The 20,286-nt window shown below is 38.3% G+C and overlaps 2 protein-coding genes across 3 annotated transcripts in view; one reads left to right on the top strand and one right to left on the bottom strand.

Annotated features, from left to right (window-relative positions):
* The window catches only part of Rsh (Rap GTPase activating protein radish), a 188,849-nt gene extending 173,702 nt beyond the window's left edge, over window positions 1–15,147 (top strand). Inside the window, exons 16-22 of the mRNA XM_076391515.1 lie at window positions 56–295; window positions 505–660; window positions 2,650–2,801; window positions 3,160–3,269; window positions 5,065–5,586; window positions 6,304–8,475; window positions 10,400–15,147. Of these exons, the coding sequence (XP_076247630.1) occupies window positions 56–295; window positions 505–660; window positions 2,650–2,801; window positions 3,160–3,269; window positions 5,065–5,586; window positions 6,304–6,456 (1,333 nt within the window). The 3' untranslated portion in view covers window positions 6,457–8,475; window positions 10,400–15,147. The remainder of the gene's footprint in view (window positions 1–55; window positions 296–504; window positions 661–2,649; window positions 2,802–3,159; window positions 3,270–5,064; window positions 5,587–6,303; window positions 8,476–10,399) is intronic.
* A 396-nt stretch (window positions 15,148–15,543) lies between these two features.
* On the bottom strand, window positions 15,544–18,848 carry Tip60 (Histone acetyltransferase Tip60). Of its 2 annotated transcripts, none has more exons than XM_076391516.1 (6): window positions 18,761–18,848; window positions 18,599–18,656; window positions 18,124–18,192; window positions 16,960–18,040; window positions 16,725–16,829; window positions 15,544–16,664 (listed from the first exon to the last, which is right to left on the bottom strand). In XM_076391516.1, the coding sequence occupies exons 1-6, from the start codon at window positions 18,803–18,805 to the stop codon at window positions 16,613–16,615; spliced, it is 1,410 nt and encodes a 469-aa protein (XP_076247631.1). In that variant the 5' UTR covers window positions 18,806–18,848; the 3' UTR covers window positions 15,544–16,612. The 2 variants fall into 2 exon arrangements, with proteins under 2 accessions (XP_076247631.1, XP_076247632.1); XM_076391517.1 differs by having other exon boundaries at window positions 15,545–16,664; window positions 18,599–18,672; window positions 18,761–18,845.
* Window positions 18,849–20,286: the final 1,438 nt, after the last annotated feature.

Below are 20,286 nucleotides of genomic sequence, written 5' to 3'. Positions count from 1 at the left end.
GAAAGAATAATATTTATAATTATATGATACACATAATAATTATCGATTTTTCTAGACGTGGTTCCTGGAGACCAATTGGACACATGAGACCATCTTCGCCTCTTCTAGACTCTGTCAGAGATAAATACGAGAATTACGACCAGTTAGCGAAGGATTTCACGACAGTGTTCTTAAACAATCAAGAGAATGCAACGTTGAACGCGAATTTATTCGACGTTTCTTTCTTGGTACCTGGTCACCAGAAACAGAAAGTCAGATTTATTGGTGTCAGAGCGATTCTGGCAGTACGAAGCAGGTGATTATATAAAATATTAAAAAATAATGAGCTTCTTATTTTTAGCCACTAGCTTTCGAATTTAATATCTCATCTTTACTGTTCTATACCAAATCCAAATTTCTCAATTTATCCACAAGCAATTTTAATTAAAACAAAACTCTTAGTTTGATCAGCGAGAAATTTCTGTGACTCACAGAACTCTCTACAAGGCGCTCTTTACTTTTCAGAGTTTTTCAAGAAATGTTATACGGAATCCAAACTGGTTTCGGAAGTCCCCAGGTGCCTGTTGCAGAATTGCTCGCCAGACCAACACCTACTTTGCTCAGCCCACAAAAACCGCGAAGTTCGAACTTCCTTCAAGTTCCTGACATGGAGACACCAAGGTTCGTATTTTCCCAATCCACTTTTATCAACGCTGTATGTGTATCTTTACGAAAGCCAGTTTTGAATTTGATTCGAGAGAATCGCGAGCAGAATGTAATTCTCCACGATGGAAGTACTTTTCGAACGCTGTTCGTTCAATTGAAGCTTCTTGAAACGATGAAAGAATTTATTAATCCATTTCTGGGTGAAACTAAGCGTTATGGATTTTTTGTTTCACTTTGATTAATCTTACACCTGGTCAGACTTCAATTTTTTCCATGGATTTTAAATTTATTAATTACTGTAAGTTAATTAAAACCCTTTCTTTTACATTTTAGGACAAATCTTCAGTTCTTTCTAATGGTGTCTTTTTTTCAAATTATGTCGTTTAATTTCCTCAAGTGAAAGCTTGGAGAATGTCTAAGTTCGCTAGAATGCTACATATTTTTTATTTACTTATTTCCTTTGATATCTTTATAAATTAAGAGAAAATTAAAAAACTATAATCCACTAGATTAAAGAAACAGAAGTATTTAAACGATCAAACCATAAATGGGTTAATAAAACAAAACAAAATGACGAGCTGGATTTACATAATTGTAAAAAGGTTGGAACGTAATTCTTCACGGTGAGACTGCCTGCGATGTCGTTGTCGAATGTACTCTTATGTATTGTATATTTAATCGTTAATTAAGTGTATTTTCTACGGCACTTCCATGTCTCCTATCCTCACAGCACCGCATGATTAACTTCACTTAATGAAAACAGAACTTTCTTCCTTTACAATGGTGACTGGACACCACAAATATAAAACTTGTACTTTCTCTATTACATAATATAATACTTGTACTTTCTCTGAATGACGTGTAGCATGTTCATTTTTGTCGAGATCGAACAGAAGCATTGTGAATCTAATTCGTGATTTTCGTTTTCACGTGGTGTGGGCGATCGAAAATATTTTCTTTCTTTTTTACTGGCAATTGTTGCAAAAACCACGTAATTTTATTTTAAGAAGCTCACTGTATACCAGTATTAAGAGGAAAGGTACTGATTTGTATTATTAGAGCTTTTCCAATTTTTTACTGCAAGCATAGTGAAATTGTAATTTCAATTTTGGATAGAACTTATTTAAGATTATTTGACAAAGTTTCTTCTTGTGTAATGAATAAAATTAACTCAGTGGAAGACAGTATTCTTTCCAATGAATATTTTAAAACCTCTAAAATATCGATAATTGAAAACACCATTGCTGATGATAGAAAAGAATTAGAATATTTGTTGAAAATTTCGGAAATATAATTATAGTTTTATAGTATGGAAAGGTGCTTCTTTCCAATGTCCATTCTAATAAAATTAATCTTTTTGCCACAAGTAATTTAAAAAAAGACCTATGACATTGGAAACGAAGATCACTAGATTTTCTTAGAACATATAATTATAAAATATTTGCAATCACATGAATAATATAATAACAAACATATAGGAAATTTGTATAGTCACCACCTCAATTATCGCCAAAGCAAAAATAAAAAGAAGTTCTAAAATCTTTGGTCCACACCACACTTTCTACTCTTTCCTATCACAACTATTTGTACTATATGTCTTGCTACAATTCTCTCAAACGATTTCCAACAAACTACTAAATTTACTTATTGGCATGCGTCTGGATCTACTCAACCGTAAAAAAATCTCCAAAAAGTAAAACAAAATGCTCCAAGGCCTCGTACACAATCTCTCCAAAAATTCAATTTCTCTCTGTATCGCACGCACACTGTCACAATATCGCAAAATGGGAGACGAGCTTTCGTCGTTGTTTCGTATATTCGTCTCTCCACTTGGTCACACTTGGAACTTGTACCATCCCAACATCACCTACCTGCAGAGATCCAGCAAACGTCCCTGTCCAAGGATGCCTCCTTCCCCAGAATGAATGAATTTATTCATTCCCTATCCGTACCCTGAGGTGCCGCTTTGCGATTTCTGTGAGATACTGGCTCTGACCTGTTTAGACCCAAAAGCGTGCCCTCGTCGCCGATGGTCAAGCGCGCGTTCTCGAGGCTGAGCACGATCACTGCTGGATGGGGAAGAAGCATCAGGAAACATGGGAGCACTCTGCAGAGCGAGGACAGGAAGAGATGGGTCAGCTCGCAGGAATGCAATAGTACGTTTGTCAATTTTTTATTTATTTAGGGGACGTTGAGAGGAGACGATAAAAGGGTGCCAAAAAATATAGTGCTTCTTTGAAAAATGTGAAAAGTGATTGAAGATTGCGTGGACTTGGCTGTTTTAAAGAAATCGATTTTTGGTGAGCATTAGAGTGTGAAGTGTTGATATGTAATTATATGGTATGATAATTATATGACATGATATCATAATAATGATACCAGCACCCTACATTTATCTTGATAAATTAACCTTCTTCATAACTATTTAAAGGAATTATATCGTTTAAAAAATTTGCATCATATTGTTAGTGTTAATTAAAATAATTCCTTGTCTCTAATTTGATCTCTTTGCAGAAGAAAAAGACGCGAAGGAGAAGGAAAAAGCCCAGCAGCTGGTTGTTCCTAGACTCAGCGTCTTCGCAAACGCTCAGAAAGTCGATAGCGCAAAGTTGGCACAGACTGAGGTAAATAAAAGAAATAACTCAATAACTTCTATTCAGTGAAAAATATAAATATTCACTGTGTTCAAAAGCTTCTCCACTTTTTGGAGCATACACAGCTCCTCAGAAAATGAATTTAGAAACGAGGAAATACCATTATTTTCACTATTTATTAATATACTACACACAGAGAAACTTCACCAATTGATTAAATACTTCATTCACCTCTAACAATAAATACCATAAACTTTAAACACACACATATTTCCTATTAAACTATCCATATCTAAACTATAAATATCTGAATAAATTAATCCTCAAACATGGACACTCAATTTTGAAAACGAAAGACTGATTAAAATCTATTTAACAAAATCTAAAATATTTTTAGAATTAGTATGGTGTTAATTGGAATGTAGAAACACGGTATTCCATATATTCTCAACTCTCATTATAATGTCTGATATTTAAATACAAGAGCAATAATACAAATATATCACGTGGAGTCTGCCAGACTCCGCATCAACAGATCAGAGTTAAAAAAACGAACCAGAATATGTACCTCCTTCGATGCAACCCACTAAAACACTGACTTTTAGTACAAAATGCAGTTAAAAAAAATCGTAGAATTTTTCAAACAGCTAGGTCAGAAGATAGAGGGAAGAATGCCCTTTAAAATGCACTTTTTCCGAAGTCGATATCTCAATTGGTTCCCGAGATATGGGGCTTCAAAGTCCAGCAGCTAAGACGCGGGAGATGAATGGGCTACCCGGAAGTAGTAGTAATAGTAAATAGTAATAGTAAGAAGACGCTGACTCAGCGTCTGCACTGACCACGTGCTGAGGGTAGGTCAGTTCTCGCGCGAGAGTGAGAGGTCCGAGTCTGCGACAAGGACAGAGACAGCGAAAAGTTAAAAATCGGGCCCCACTTCAACCTGCGATATCTCGGGAACGAAAAATCGTATCGACTTGATTCAAAATGCATTTTAAAGGGGAAGAATTTCTGCGTCTGATGGTACGTGAGTCAATTTTTTGAGACGTCGTAGGGCTACGGTATCAGGCAATATTTAAAAGATACTTTTTCTTCTTTTCAATTCGTTTCTGGCGTGTTTTGTGACCAGTGTGATGGTTAGTAAATGATTGAAAATGGATAAAATTATGTTATAACTGATACAGAGCTGTTCAGTAATGATTACAAGTGTATCTTATTGAACCAACAAAACAGACAAGAAGAAATTAAACTAATGAAGGGCCAAACAAATTCATCTTAACTCAGTAAACAGTTTAATCCAATTTAGACCAAATAGTGCAAATCAAATCATACTAAATCAAAATCAAATGCACATAGACATAATAGTGTACCAAGAAACTGCACAATATGTAACTACATGTTACTTATATGTATAATTATATGTTGTATAACTATAGCATATAGTTTTCACAGCATGTAATCTAAACGAATCTTTAAGAGCTTTTTTAGGGAGTTATGTTTCATATTATACTACTGTTTATATTGTGTTATATTAGAAGATAGAATAACATGTAGTTATATAACTATAATATATAGTTTTATTAGAAAACAGGATTTCTAAAATTCTAAAATTAAAAATTTCTAAAATTGGTTTCTAAACGTAGACAAGAGAGATGTTATACACAAGTCTCTTTTCTGTTTTCTAAAAAATTATATAACATATAGTGTAAACCCACCTTTAAATCCCTCTGAATTCCTCTTAATTCCAATCCCACTGTACTCAAACCCCAGAAATCTCGAATATGCAACTAATATCTACTTTACCTCTCATCGAACTCTCTTCCCACAGTTCGACATCATCGAGTTCGACCCCGAGACGTTCAGAATCCTCCTGGACTACCTGCACACAGGCTCCTGCTCGCTGACCTGCAGCAACATTCCAGGCCTGATCTGTGCAGCAGAACACTACGACCTGCCAGACCTCCTTCAGGCGTGCTTCCACCACGCGAAACAGTTCCTGCGTACGGAGATCGTCTGCGTGATGCTCTGCGCGCTGGAGAACTATTGCTGGCGTTACACGTCTGCTTCAGAGTTGGTCAACATGATCCTCGCGTTCGTGGAGACCAGGGCGTACCAGCTCTTCCAGAACCCAGACTTTCTGACGCTGAGCGAGTCCATGGTGCAGATGATCATGTGCAGGAGCCTCGAGGTCGGCGAGATTAAGAAGTTCGAGGCGATGCTGAACTGGGCGAAGCACAAGATCGAGACCAAGTCGGCCAAGGTGGACGCGATGGTCGAGTTCAAGTGCATCATGGAGAGGCTCAGCAAGGACCTCAAGCTCTACAGGATAACGCCTCAGGAGCTTATTAGGGTGAGCTTGGAGAAGGTGGATGGAAGGGAGGACAGTGCTTTTTTGTTGTAAGCTCATAGTGAGCTTAAAAGAAGTGAGATGAATTTAAAAAAAAAAATGGATTTGAGTTAGTTTGTTTCTCAGGTGGAGAATTATTGTTATATATGTGAGACATAATTTGTTCTAGTGGTAGAGGTGAATTGAGATAGAATTTACTTGCTGTAATATCGCGAGTTCCTAAAAAGCAGAGAACAAAGAGGAATTACTAGTTAAGAGAAAAATTATCACAAACTAGCTACTGGTCAATAGGAACAAAATTTCTAGAAAGCAATTAATAGACAAGAAAATTAGTTACTTTAATATTAGCTAGGAATAGTTACTAGAAACAAGTATAATTAACAAAAAATATGTTAAATTAGTAACAACCTCATGAAACTTCTTAATAGAAGAAAGTGAAACTGATAAATTGAAGGAACTCTAGTAATTTCGAAAGTGATTACATTGAATATTATAATAAAATAATATATAACAAAATTACTACTTTCAGACTTTGCTCATTTTACATTCTACTATAAATTTATCACATTTAGTATCTACTAACTGAGTCCTTATATAATTTTCCAAAAAATTCTATCCACCAATTCAAAACAGAAGAGGCTTAGCCAATATTTAGAATCACTGTACCTAAGTCTCTCTGCTATTTAAAATCAACTAAACAATCTCCCCACGATTTTCCAGATCGTCCTTCCCTCGAAAGCCATCAAAAACGAGAGGATCCTCGAGACACTAATGTACCAAGCAAACTCTGGCATCTACAGGAACGTCGACAGCTACTTGGAGGCGTACCAGAAGAAGGTAGAAAACCAGGAAAGCTTCGACTATGGGATGTAAGTCTCTCGAGTATCAACCACCTCACGATCCTTTTTCTCACCAAAACGGTATAAACGTACCTGAAGAGCACAGAGTGATTCAAGTTTCCAAGGAAACGATATCCCAGCCACGTCGTTGTGTGGCTGCTAGCCCTTCGAAGGGCTGAAAGGGGAATTCGTAACTCGAGGGGAGCTCGTGAAGTAATTAAAACAACGCGTCAAGGATCATGATGGATCGCCTAGGAGGTTCCTCGTCCATTTTCCCAGGCGATATTTTGCACGCTGTTCCTTACACAGAGCCCGAGACCGAGACTGAACACGAGCTATGGACACTGAACTAGCTCATGGAGAAGAGAAGAAACTGGAGAATTAATCTTGAGGCAATTTTTAGTCGAGGCACTGTGCGAAACTAGATCTAGGATCTGGGCTCCAGGTACTCTAGAATCAATGCAAAACAGTGTGATCAATTTCCATTGAAGGTACACTCAGTACCCTAAAATTTAGTGAAAGAAAGATCTGAAGATTGTCTTCAGATGTCTCGAGGATTTAGCGTGCAAGGACTTCAAGAGAACGAGTGGACAAGATGAAGAGAAAAAGCACAAATTTCATATCGTTCTAAAACTAATAGCAAAGTGGACCCTCCAAAGTGGAGAGCCCTGACTGGAGGCATTAGAACTGATTAGAGGAAATAATTAGGAGATCGCTTCGACTGATGCTGAAAGTAGTCTAGCCAGCGTGGTCGCTGACGTATTTCGATGGTTTAACATGGAGAGCCACAAAATGGAGAACGAAGGAAAATTCGAAACGATAGCTTCTGGCGTGGAGTGGGAGGAAGTAGGTTGTATTCGAGGCTGAACAGTTTCGACGGCGCAGACGCCGACCATGACAATCTGTATCATAAATAAAAAGAAAAAAAAAACGTTGGAGAGAGAGAAAACGCTATTAATAATAAACGTAAAGATTAACTACACGGTAAGCTTGAATGAACTTCAAACAGATACATATATGTACGTATAAGGGCGATGCTAATAATAACAATAATAACTAATACATAATAAGAGTAATAGTAATAACGCAAAAGATGTTGATGTTGAATGTGGAATTTCAAGGAAGAAACAGAAAAAAAAAACGGAAAAAAAAAGAGAAAAAAATATTCGAAGTCTGTTCTGTTTTCTATCGTAGTTTTTGTATCTTCAATACTCTCAGGCGGAAATTCTAAAAAAAGATCGCGAGAACAGGCTGGAAGAGGCACACGAAGGGAGGACGCAGCAAAGAGAAAGGGACGAAGCAGAAAATTTCCTCGTTTAAAAAAACCAACACTAAACAGCGAAGAAACAAACTCAAACAAAATTTCGTTCTATCGTACACTTCACTGGCCTCGTTTCCCACTAAAAAAAAAAAGAAGAAAAAAAGAAAACGAATAAAGGGGGTGGTTTTACACACCGAAGAGGCTGATTCTCGTCCACCTGTCTTTCCCTCGGTAGCTGTCACTCACCCCCTCTGCTCTCTCCGCAGTTCCAAGAGAAGACATATTTTTTACACGATCGTTTCTGACCCCGCCCCCTCTCTATCGCATTGTGTTTGTCGCGCAGACGTTCGAGGAGAGGAGAACGTGGCTAACTATTAAAAGAAAAGGAATCAAGGGGAATTAAGAAGAAAAAGGGGGACAAAAATAGAAGGAGAAACACTAATCGATTCCCTCGATCGGGGAATCGTCCAACTGTTAAGTGTCTTATTGTTCAGGCAAGCGGCTGGACGAAAAGTAGACCTTCCTCGTTGCCCTCGCGAGAAGGGAAGTACCTGAGACTATCGCTCGTGGGATCGCAGCCACCGTCGTGGACTTGGATCGTTTGTGCCTCGATGGACGGAGCTGGGAGGTAAACAGGCTCGAACTGGCGAGGCAGGGGCGAAAGAGAGAGGGAGAGAAAGAGGAGGGGCTCTTTGTAATATTTTTACAGAATCGTAGAATTGGGGGAGGCACCAGTGCGGCCGTTTCGCGAGCAGAGTCGTGAGACAAGGCGAACTAATAGGTAACGTTAATGTAAGTAATTATGCAACCGTATGTGTAGCTGTATAAAAGCAAGATAATTAATAAACAAAACCGTGTCGTTGTAAACGTGAACGTTTGTGAAGAAGTCGTGCCGAATTCGATGGACGATGATCGATCGCGGGTTTGATTCTGGTCGATCATAGGCCCGCGCAGTTGGAGATCAGAGAGTACCCAGTTGCGCAGGCCTGAGGAATACGTGATCGCTTGGGGATCAGTGATCTTGATCCTCGTGGATCGAGGGATCGATCTTGATGCGCTGTCTGCTGAATGCTGTTGACATCTTTGTTAATAAAATTGAAATTTCTTTTTGTGTTTCATTGTTATTCAGAACTTTCACCTGCGGCCAGATTTTTATTTCAATAACCCTTGCAATTTAAATGGAATGATCTAGACCAATCATTAGATTTCCAAAAGATACATATCCATTACAATAGTACAATAATTATTTTGGGTTATACTTAATGATTGCAATTTTTTCAATTTGTATTCAAAAGGAATTCTTGCTAGAAATAATTTGTGATTTATTGAACTCAGTTTTGAGATGACAAAAGGTGAAAGTATAATAAATAGAAAAATTCTGTTTTGTTTAAGACCTTCTCATTAAGTGAATATTTTTCTTAAAACTGAATTCTAATTTTAGTATAAATTTGAATTCATCGCTGGTCGATAAAACAAGTCCCGCGGGATTCAAAACTCATCGCTGGTCGATGCAAGCTCAATATATTTTGACATTCTTTAGCCCTTATATCAATATCCAGATACTCTTTCACAAATCCTCTCTTAAAACTTGTTATTTTCCCGATAAAAAATTATTAAATCCGACCACATACTAACCCTATCAATCCTATCAATTCCTACTCCAAATTAAAAATACTGTGACCAAAAAATTATTGAAATCAGCATATCAAACGATATCTACAATTCTGGGTATTGACATGAGGGTTAAGCCTCCAAAAAGAACATTTTATATAATTCTGAATCCAGTATCAGCCGTGACTCAAAAGATCCATAGATCACTCGATCACATTACATTCAGCAGAAAGCGCCTTATTAGATTGCGCCAAGTGAATCCTCGCGATTTAACCTCTCAAGCTCTAAGTCCATACGCAGCATCGACTCAAGCGTTTCGGTAGCTTGCTACGGGCGCGAAAACTCTCAGTATTATTGCATCCCCATGTCACGAACAATATCAACTGGTTCAGACGATACAGTTTTTTGAACTATTCTGTAATTTTTCCAAATCGAAGGCAGTGTTCACATATTTCTGTGTAAAGAAGAAAGGGAGTAGGTAGAGTCGAAACGTAGAGTTGAAACATTTCCTCATTTCGACCTATTTTTTTTTTAGAATAATTTGTGTAAGATCAGTCCTATCAACTTTATTCAAATTTAAGATAGAATCAGTCCTATCAACTTTATTAAAAGCACTTACAATAAGTGCTGCCAACAGTTTCTATTTAGTTAAACTGATCACCCTGTACATCAGTCCTGCTAATTTAATCTGACAGCTTCTGACACAGTCGCCCTGTTATTAATTCAAACAAGACGAACATTATCAATCAATCACTATGTGGATCTCGTACAAATTTCCCACAGAAAAAACTGCAAATACTCCCTCTATCTTTCTTTCCTCCAAAGATGCCAATGCATCAGAGTTCGCGAGCAGTATGGAAATTAAATTTTCTAAAAATCGTCTGTTCGCGGGAAAATCGAGTAAGGGTGACTAAAAGTTTGCAAACTGTTCGCTGTTGTAGACCCAGCTTAAGAATTGAATTTACAGGGAAGATACAGAATCGCGTGCTGCCTCAAAATCGATTCTACTGAATTACCGAATCAGTCGAAAAGCATCGTCTGAACCAGCTGCATCGCGTGACAAGCAATGCCCAAGTACTTGGAAAATATTTGCATTAACTTCCAGCGCACAGTAAGTGGACGCACAGTCTAGCGACAGTTCCATGTCTGAGGGGTTAAAGCGACACGATCAGCGTCCAAACTTCTCGTCGCTATGCTCTCACGTTGTCGTTCATCTTCGTAAGTGCGAACAACAGTGGATTTCCCGTGGCACGCATCATCCACGAGGAACAAACAGAGGTTCGATTGCATCGTCGATACTCGTGATAGAATAAATCGCACAATTATCGGTTAATCAACGCGAAAGTGAATCGTGGATCGCGTGTGGCCCGAAATTCTACTGGCTCAGTGTGTAAGCGTAGATGTTTTACTGTGTGATCGAAAGTGTAATCGATTGATCGCTGTATCGATTTGTAAAACGCCTCCTGGGGTATTCGAGAGGCGGGAGGCTCATTTGTCACGGGCGATTGCAATCTTCGGGTCGTAATTAAGTATAGGATCGCGAAAATGGGGCTTGCAAGATTGATTGCAACACGTGCCCGCGTAATCTGTTGTAAATGGGAGGATTTGGTCGAGTTTGGTGATCGAAGATCGACCCTCATGCTTTCGGATGGTTTGAATTAATTACTTGATTCTTGGCGTTCAAGTTCTGCTGATGATTTAAGTGTACTGTTAGATTTTTTCATTGATTAGTAGAATAGTTAATATTCATTGAAGAGGTGTTTAGAAAATTTTTCTGAGTAAAATGATGATATTGTTGGGATACTTGGGATTTTTCAGCTTGTTAAATAGTTACAGATTACACAGATTGCTGAAGAATTTTTGTTACTTTCATACAAGGAAAAGGAATTTATTTTGTTAAGAGGGTTAATGATTCCTTTTTACGAATTTGTTTTGTAAAATATGTATAAACTCACAGTGGGGTATTTCAACCCCTTCAAAAGGGTAGAGTAAAATTCTCTCTATTAACTTTGTGGCAAATATTCCATATTATCAATTGAAACTTACTTAAATTCCATGAAGTGAAACGCCATGATTTTATAAAAATTGAAACCTGGATTTCAACCCCCATTTATTCTTACTTTATTTTGTAAAGTAAAACATGATCTCACAGTACTTTCCTAATTCACGAAAATACAGTAAAACCCACTCTATCAGCTCAGCGACAACTACTTCAGCTTATCAGTCAAGATTTAATCGAATTCGATCACCTAGGAAGCATTAATCTCGCAAAAACTGAAACCTTGTCCTTAAATTCGAATTTTTTCCATCACCCACACCACAAAAAGAAATTAAACCAATCGTTTCGCTCTTTTAATTTTCTTCCTCAAAAACTGCCCCAAATACAATATTTAAAATTCACCAAAGTGAACCCAAGCTTAAACAAACTCCACCACAAATCTCGAAAAATACCAGCGCCTAGAGCTTGCAACCCGTCGAACACCCCAGTCGCGATCGAATGCGTGTGCACTAATGTACAAAGCGAGTTCTTTTTCCACGCTCGACAGTCCAGTTGTTCAGGAATGGTAGACTGAAAATGCAGGCATAAAGGACCGACAGAGAAGGTAAGAGAGCGAAGAAGAATTTTCATCGAACGCGATTCTGTCCAGCCATTGCCGACTACTGTTCAACTTGTAGATGTACTCGCGCGGAGTGTAAGCAAAAAAGATGGGGAGAAACTACCACAGACAGAGAGAGAGCGAGAGAGAGAGAGAGAGAGAGAGAGAGAGAGAGAGAGAGAGAGAAAGAGGAAAAAAGAGAGAATGAGTATATATATACATATACGCGTATAATATGTAAATGACGTACACAAGTGCGCACACGTAACGTACACGAACACACAAACACACATACACGATTAATGGAAGAGAAAGATTTATTGTGACGAATATCATGGCGCCACGTGGGCGGACTGCGGCGAGTTTGAATATATCGCGAAATTTTGCGTCATGGAATTCGCGTAACGGCGCACACGTACGAGGGTTGTATTTGTAATGACGCACGATGGGACGCTTGTCGTGCCCTTTCGTGGACGTTCCAAGAGACACGTGTGCCGCGGTGAACTTTCACCTTTCGCACTTTGAGCCTTCTTTTGAAAACATATTTCAGAGCTCTAGTATTATTTCGTTTTTCTTTGTGGAAAATATTCTTTTCTTATTTTTATGTGAAATATGAGGTAGACTGAATTTTATGATACTTTTATATTAAGAATTGGAGGAGACATGTTTAGGAAAATTGATTCTCTGTAGGTAGGTTCAGGAAGAATATAGGTACTGAAAATTGGGAAAAATCATTGTTAATTTTTGGTGAGGATTTTAATACTCTCCTGCTGAATCTATACATGTATGGATAATTGTGTAGCTAGCAGAGGGTAATTTGAATGAAATATAATTCTACAGTTCTGAATATGGGTTTTCGAGAATCGCAAAGGTGCAAAAGTGTTGAACATTCATTTATCGATGTTCCCACTATCATCCTTCTGCGCTAATCACTGTTAACGCTCGCTGTCCACTTTGACGACGACTTTCGTCGACTTCGGACTCTCATTGTCATTGTTGTTGTTGTTATTGTTAATCTATCCGCCGAATTCCGCGTCTGTTTAACGATCACTGATCCAAAGCGTGCACGCTCGATCAATGAAGATTAATCGAGTGCTCGAGTACGTGAAGAATATCAAAAGCCTCTAAGTAAGTGGTGAAACTAGGGAGAAAGTGATTTTTCTGGAGAAGAATAAATCGAAAATGTGGGAGGAAATCTTTCGTGTGAATCACGTAACATGGAAGTGTTATAATCATTGATATTTTTTAGGAAAGTATTTATTTATCTAGGGAGATTCTAAATCCTGGACAAAGTTTCTGTAAATGATTCTTTACTCGAAAGAAAAGGAAGAACAAAATTCAGAGAATTTTTTAAGTAAATGGGTATTTAAAAAAAGAAGCTTGATCTACGATCTACATTTTTTACTTATTTTCAAGTAAAAAATTATTTACTTGATTGAAGCCCTAGTAACTCTCCTGAATTTTGGAAATTTAATTCTCCAATTATGGTAGCGAAATAATTTTCGATCTCATAAAAAATTAAATACTATTCTATTTTTTACAGATAAAGTAAAAAATGAGAAGTTAATCATATTACCAATGACAAACTATTATTCTTTCTTCATATTTTGTGACTTGTGGTAGAATACAAAATTTTGTAGAATATTCTACTAGAATATGCGCAACAATTTTAATTTTAAAAAATTCATTCACCTTATAGAAGCCCAGAACTATTAAAAATTCTGGTAAATATGATCCACAATTAATATCTAGAAGAATACGATTGTGAGTGAGTGAATATTACTCACAAATAAGACTGTCACTCCCATATGAATAGCCCAAGAGCGTTAAATACCTAAAAAACTTCAAATATCATTAATTATAATATCATTTCATACAGCATTTTCAAAAAAGCAAGTTCCCTCTTGCATTTTCAATAAATTTCCTCGAAAGAATCACTCTCAACCACTCCCCAACACCAACCCCACACACCCCCGCTCTCTACCATCTACAAGGTGCCCAACAACAAAATGAAAACCACCTCCCACATCGTCTTCCACTCTTTATTCGAATAATACTTTGTTCCATACACAAAAATTCGAGTATTCTCAGTTACCTATCAATACTCGCAGAATCTCCCAATATTCCTCTCACGGGGTATCCGAGTCCTCGCCTAATGTTCATCGAGCGTCTCTCAAGCCCCAGTCTCCACTCGCCCTAAGCTCGCGACTGGTCACGAATAACGACCTCGCCCAACACATTCTTTTTTTACACTTTCGCCTTTGATAACACCGAAACGAATCATCGACTCATAAATAAGTTCCATTCTCTAGCTACTCGTTACTCGTACCCAGTCCCGAGCTCACAGCGAGTAGACGCTGGTCCTGGGACACTCGTCGCGTGTCGCGAGTCCGATCACCAGGCCAGTGACAGTGATCGCCGCGGTGTATGTGTGCATGCGTGTATGATAAAAAAAAAATAAAAGAAATATCGCGAACACGTTCCACCGATATCTAATGGTGCATTCAGACCAAGCAAGCGAACGTTTCGTTGTCCCCCAGTTCAGTAAAGTTCAAGTGACGCGAGCATCCTTTCATTCATTTGTCGATTCTATTCATTCATGATAGCTCGAACTCTCCTGAAGCGGAAGAACGAGCATTGGCTCGCTTCGTCTAGACGCGCCGTAACGTTTAAGCATATTGTATCGTTGGATAAGGATAAATACTATTTATTCGTATTATTCGTTCCCCACGAGAAGTCCCCTGGAAAGCGTTGCACTTAATGGATTCCAGGGGACTTCTCACGGGACACGGGTGATACGTGCAAGAGGAGCCGAGCGGTATTTTAATATTGGCCGATTGAAGCTTCGAGTCGTATCGCCCTGGCGAGCACAGTTTGCCCGCGAGCTCGAGATCGTGTGCAGCTTTCGAGGCAGCGAATATCGCTCGGATCGCGCGTTATTCGCTGCGTTCGCGTTATCCTCGACGGATTTGTGGGAGAGACGAACGAGGCGCGATGGATCCGAACGATACTTCGAGATGCGTATGGCGTTTCACGCGATCCCCCTCGAAAACCTTAGGCGAATTTTGTAAATCAGCGACACGATTCGGGACTCGCCGTGTCACGCTTGCGTGGCGACGAATCTACAAAGGCGGATGAAATTTGACGAGATAAAGAAACAAATTTATTGTATATGAAGCTACTGTGATGTTACTGTTGAATATAAAAGAAAAATATATATATATATACATAAAAGATGCTGTATTTAAAAAATGGGGCCGTTTGCTTTATTTGCTCCTTTCCCTGGAGAGAATCGTCGACTACTCAGAGCTGGGTAAAATACTGATTTTTAATTAGGTTGTTTGGGGACTCAGATCGTAGTAAATAAAAGTTTGTGTGGTAATTTTGAAAAATTCGTAGCGGTTTTGCGAGGTTCAATTCTGGGGAAAAAGCTACATATTCGTTTAGATCAAATTTGTTGAATAGAGACAAGATAGAACAAAGTGATACCTAATCAAATATAAGTATATTGTATACTGAATTTCACTTGAAACGTTACAAATTTGTTAGATGACCTATTTGTAGTAGGACACTATGAACATTTTATTCATTCGAAATTATTTTTAGTTCAGGAAAATCTCAATCTATTTCTCTACTTTTCTTTTTGAAATTATATTTCATGCTTCAGATTATTAAAATAAAGCTGTGTAGTTCAAAATTTCGTTTAGTATTTAAGGAAGTGTTTTATCTCAACAATGCTGGACCTTGAAATGTTTTTTAATGAACTGTTCTCTTCATCAAATTTTACCCAGCCCTAAAAATCAACTTACTTCGAAACCCTATGAAATGGTACCGTTCAAGCGCTATCAAAAATACACACTTTCAGAGAAAAATATCAATTTTATTTCGCAGATATCATAGGTAACTCTTCGTTTTGGTAGAACAATGTATCATCGGGCCGACGAGTGATTTATATCGAGTGTTTTTCGAATTTGATTAAACACAGCCGCTGATAACGCAACGCCAAGCGAATGTTCGTTATATTTTTCCCCCGATAAGACGATTAAGCAAAATCCCAATTGCTTTCTTCGTTCCCCGTTGTCGGCAGCGTCTCGATTACAATTCATCATTCCGATAAATTTCGATGGCTGCTAGAGTGGCGTGCACTATTGTGCGAGTATTCTCGTGCACACTTCTACGGTCGCGCTAATTGCAAAGGTTCGATTAATAAATTCGTCCAGCGTGAGGAGGACACGAATACCTTCTGTTTCTCTCTCGCAAGCTGATATCTCGGAAGTCACGGATACTATCTTTATTATTTTTTTTTTATTTCCATTTAAAACTAGATCGCGTTCGTGTTTCTGCGTAGAACGATGCGCACGTTATAAAATCAGATATTATTTACAATTATTCTACAATACCTGTTCGCTGGTACCTGTACAAATCGATTGATCGCGGGAACGTATGCGTACGTGTTAGTTTAAAAAAAATCCTAGGTCACCGTATTAAAACGTTGCTTCTCTGGACGCAAGCCAGGTTAATTAGAGTTCGTCACACGTGAAAACACGCTAACCACGGTTCAGTTCAGAGAATTCGCTTGTCCTAACCGAGATACGCGCGTTTCCCCGTGGAATTATTGTGTTCGTTTCTTTCATTTCTCATTTCGTTATTAGACCATTGCAATCACGTGCAAAGCCTGACAGTCTTATTTTAAAAACGCAGGACCGTGAGGTCGGGACAGTTTATGTACAGTTTTGTACACGCGCTAATCGTACGTAGTCACTTCCAGGGATCCTGAAAATATGCCAAGACAAATTAGCATTGTCATTATTGTCAACGTTAACACCACTTCACCATTTTGCCCTAACACTCCAGTCTTTTGGTGTCCAATGCAGACACTTAGGATCTATTCTGATCTGCCTCTTTTCCATTGCGGCTGCGTGCTGCTCGATAATCTCCCTGCGAATAAACATTGTTCGTCAGTCAGATTCTGTAAGGCACCCTTCGCGTGGGAAGAAGCTAAATTTTTCTGTATAATTATTCAGCTCGATTCGTTCCCTAACGACGCATTGACTATTTAGCCAATTACCTATTTAAAGTCACAATATATTGTCCTTTGTAGTAATTAATGAGATTCAAATTCTGAAGGGTCGATATCACGTCTTCTTTCTTAATCGATGTCAGCTCGCATATCTCGCTTATCGTGATCTGAGGCTTCTCGTTTTCTACTAGCGGTTTTATGTTCAAGAGGATATCCAGTATCGTGTGCGCCCAGTAACTCCTATACGATAGCAATCCGAGATCAGACAATGGCTTTTCTGGCGAGCCTGTTTTGCCCTCGAATTTCGACAGCTCGTACGAGAATTCGATCAACAGTTTCCCGTAGCCCCTTCTTTGATACGGTGGCAGTGTGAGAATGCAGGCTACGTTATGATCCTCCGTTGATTCTTTTTCCTTTGAAAAGTAACCAACTATGTGGAACCCTCTGCTATCGAAATCTGTCATCACATAGAACAAAAACGGGTCCGTGTCGTAGTAGAGGGTTTTGTGGTCCAAGAATAATTTAGCCAATAGACAGAGGTTTTGTGCGTAATTCTTATTTTTACGGCCATCAATCTCAAAGAACGATATCGATCCTTTTCTATATATTTCGTTGCCAGGAGGATGCCGTAAATTGCACTTTGCCAAATGCCTCTCGAGACACTTCCGACTCTTTCTATATTTTAGGCAGAATTCACAAATGTATATACAAGGTAGGTTCACCATTTCTTGTGGGTACGGACTAAAATACCAAGGTCTTATTCTATGACGACCCAGTTCTATTAACTCTACATTTTTCATTCTGGTAACAATGTCGTCGTGGTGGTGGGCAACCAGAGAACCGGTTGGCCTTGGACCAGGTGTCTGTGGAGGACCATCCTGAGAATCGTCGTTCTCTATAAACGTCGATTTTCTTTTCCTCGACATTTTCTTTTGTAACGCTGCTTGTAGTACAGCTGTACCATTGACTGGCTCGTTACTGAGGCTACTAGGGCTAGGAGGTCTACTGAGCGCTTGCTTTTTTGGGGTTGCTGCACCAGTGCCTGGTGTAGTTCCATCTTTGCGAGGGTACTGGACTTTCCTAGTGTCCAGACAATCTTCCATAACCCATTCATCTAATCGTTTATTGACTAAAACGTTGTACATTTAGTTAAATGATTGTTTCCGTACATACGCCACTCCTTCCACCTTAAACAAGTCTCGTTATACTTACAATCTACATAGTGTACATAATAACACTTGACACCATGTACTTCTTTAACACTGATGATTTCAGCAAGAGCTGTGGATGACAAAAAGGAAATGTTTGATAAACCCACTATAATTACGTCTAAACTGATACAACATAAAGAGTTATCGAAATCTCAGAGACACCAGAAGAGAGTATGTACTTGTACGTTGACCAAATCACCTAATCATAACCTAAAACCAAGCTAGTCACAATCTATCTAAAAGAAGTGTTAATAAAGTTCACTGATTGCATTTCCGATCCCACTGGTTATAAAAATAATGCTCGAAAAATTATAAACGCTGATAGAATTGTCCAATAATGTCATTTAATGACACACTTAACAAAAAATCTTTTCGATACAATCTCGTATGAATGATTTCGCGAAAAAAATTGTTGTTTTATCGGAAAAAAATGATTGTCTGGGCATTTTGTGATTGCAAAAGTGAAGTTTACTCACGCCAATCATCTGTACCGTGCATTCTGACCGGTAATCGGCAGCCCTCCACCAACGAGTTCTGAAAGTGAGGTTAACTTCTCATAACATCGGTATAATCGGATGCGCTGACTTTTCTTACAGATCATTTTTATTGAAACTTAATTAACAGGTTGCGGCACTTACCACCGAGTCGCATATTGTCTCGCGTTCGTCGTGTTCCTCGATCATTTCAATCACAAAGGAAGAAACTCGCCACCAAACACAATTTTGTTTTCAAGCTCTCACGGCACTGACGCGAGCGCCCCTACACTCGAACTGTACGCGCGTGGAACTACTTTCAACATAGCTTCCCGCACAATCGAATGGAGAAGTCGAGAAGGATCGATCGAGGGTCGAGCCGACCGCGAAATTTGAATTTCAGCGCGGGAAAAAGAAACAAGGAAGACTTAATTTTTCTTTCGATAAGGATTTGTGGTAACAAGGAACATTTTATGTCACTTTTGAGAACAGTATTTTGGCATTCTGAGATTGTTTATTTCAGTTCTTGAATATTATTAAATTTTTACAAGCTTAAGTAGAGGCTATAGTTGAAAAGAAACTCTTTAGAGTATTGTGATTTAAAAACTTTCTACTGAAACAGGAAACTTTGTATTGGAACTAAAATTTAGACTGACTCAAAACTGTTATTAATTTTTACAAGAACTTAATTGGGGCGTAGAAACGAGAATTTTTTCTAGATCTTTATACTAGAAATAAAATTTAGAATGCTTCAAAGTCATCACTAATTTTCCAATTTTCACAAAAATGAATTTTTAAGAAGACTAACTAGAGAGCATAATTGCAAAAATTTCTTAGCAGAAGGTGAATCAAAGTTTGGTAAAATTAAATATGAAATTAGCATTTTTAGTAATTTATTAAAAGACCTGTGAAGGAAGCATGGAGAAAGGGGACATTTACATACCCACGTTTGCGCAAGGCATCAAATAAAACTCCCCTGTAGTAATACGATGGAACGTCGAGTACCGTGCACGATATAATTAAGTAAGAATAATTCAAAGGAAGATACGGTTTGGAGAGGCAGCGTTACACGATATGTCGCGAAAGGTGCTCGCACGCAATTAATTCTGAAATACATATAATTTCGAAAGAGGCGAATTTAGTGTAACGCGAGCCGCGCGCGTATTTCACACGGCAGTGTCTTCATCGTTGTACTTTTAAGGTTTGTAACGCAAAGCTATTTTAGTTAACCGAGACGATTCGAAGTGACATCTTATTCTACTCCATCTGGTGTAAAATAGTAATATCTGTGCCACCGCGGGTAATGTAAGCTCCTTTCCTCTTCCTCTCCAAAGCATATATTTTATGTAAAACGGTTCCCACGTAAAGACATTTTTATTTTCCTTTCCTGTTATGAGTTATTTTATTCAATTTTGAGAGCGCTTTTGAATTGTGGATCATGGAGCAATATGATTGAATATTCGTGAAATTAAATGCCTTCATAATTTTAGTATGTGGGTGATTCTGTATCTGAGGGGAAGTTGACTCAAACCCTCTTTTTAGAGACAAAAATTTGACCACCTTAACACAGTATTTTAAGCAGTTTACTTATAATCTAACGTAAATACGAGATTTCTATTATTCTCTAAAATAAAGAAAACTCAGTCAAATGATATAGAAGACACAAGTCTGAAATAAATTTGTAACTCATA

The sequence above is a fragment of the Calliopsis andreniformis genome, unplaced genomic scaffold, assembly GCF_051401765.1.
Source record: "Calliopsis andreniformis isolate RMS-2024a unplaced genomic scaffold, iyCalAndr_principal scaffold0022, whole genome shotgun sequence".
Taxonomy (NCBI): Eukaryota; Metazoa; Arthropoda; class Insecta; order Hymenoptera; family Andrenidae; genus Calliopsis; species Calliopsis andreniformis.
This window is presented reverse-complemented; position numbering and strand designations above follow the sequence as displayed.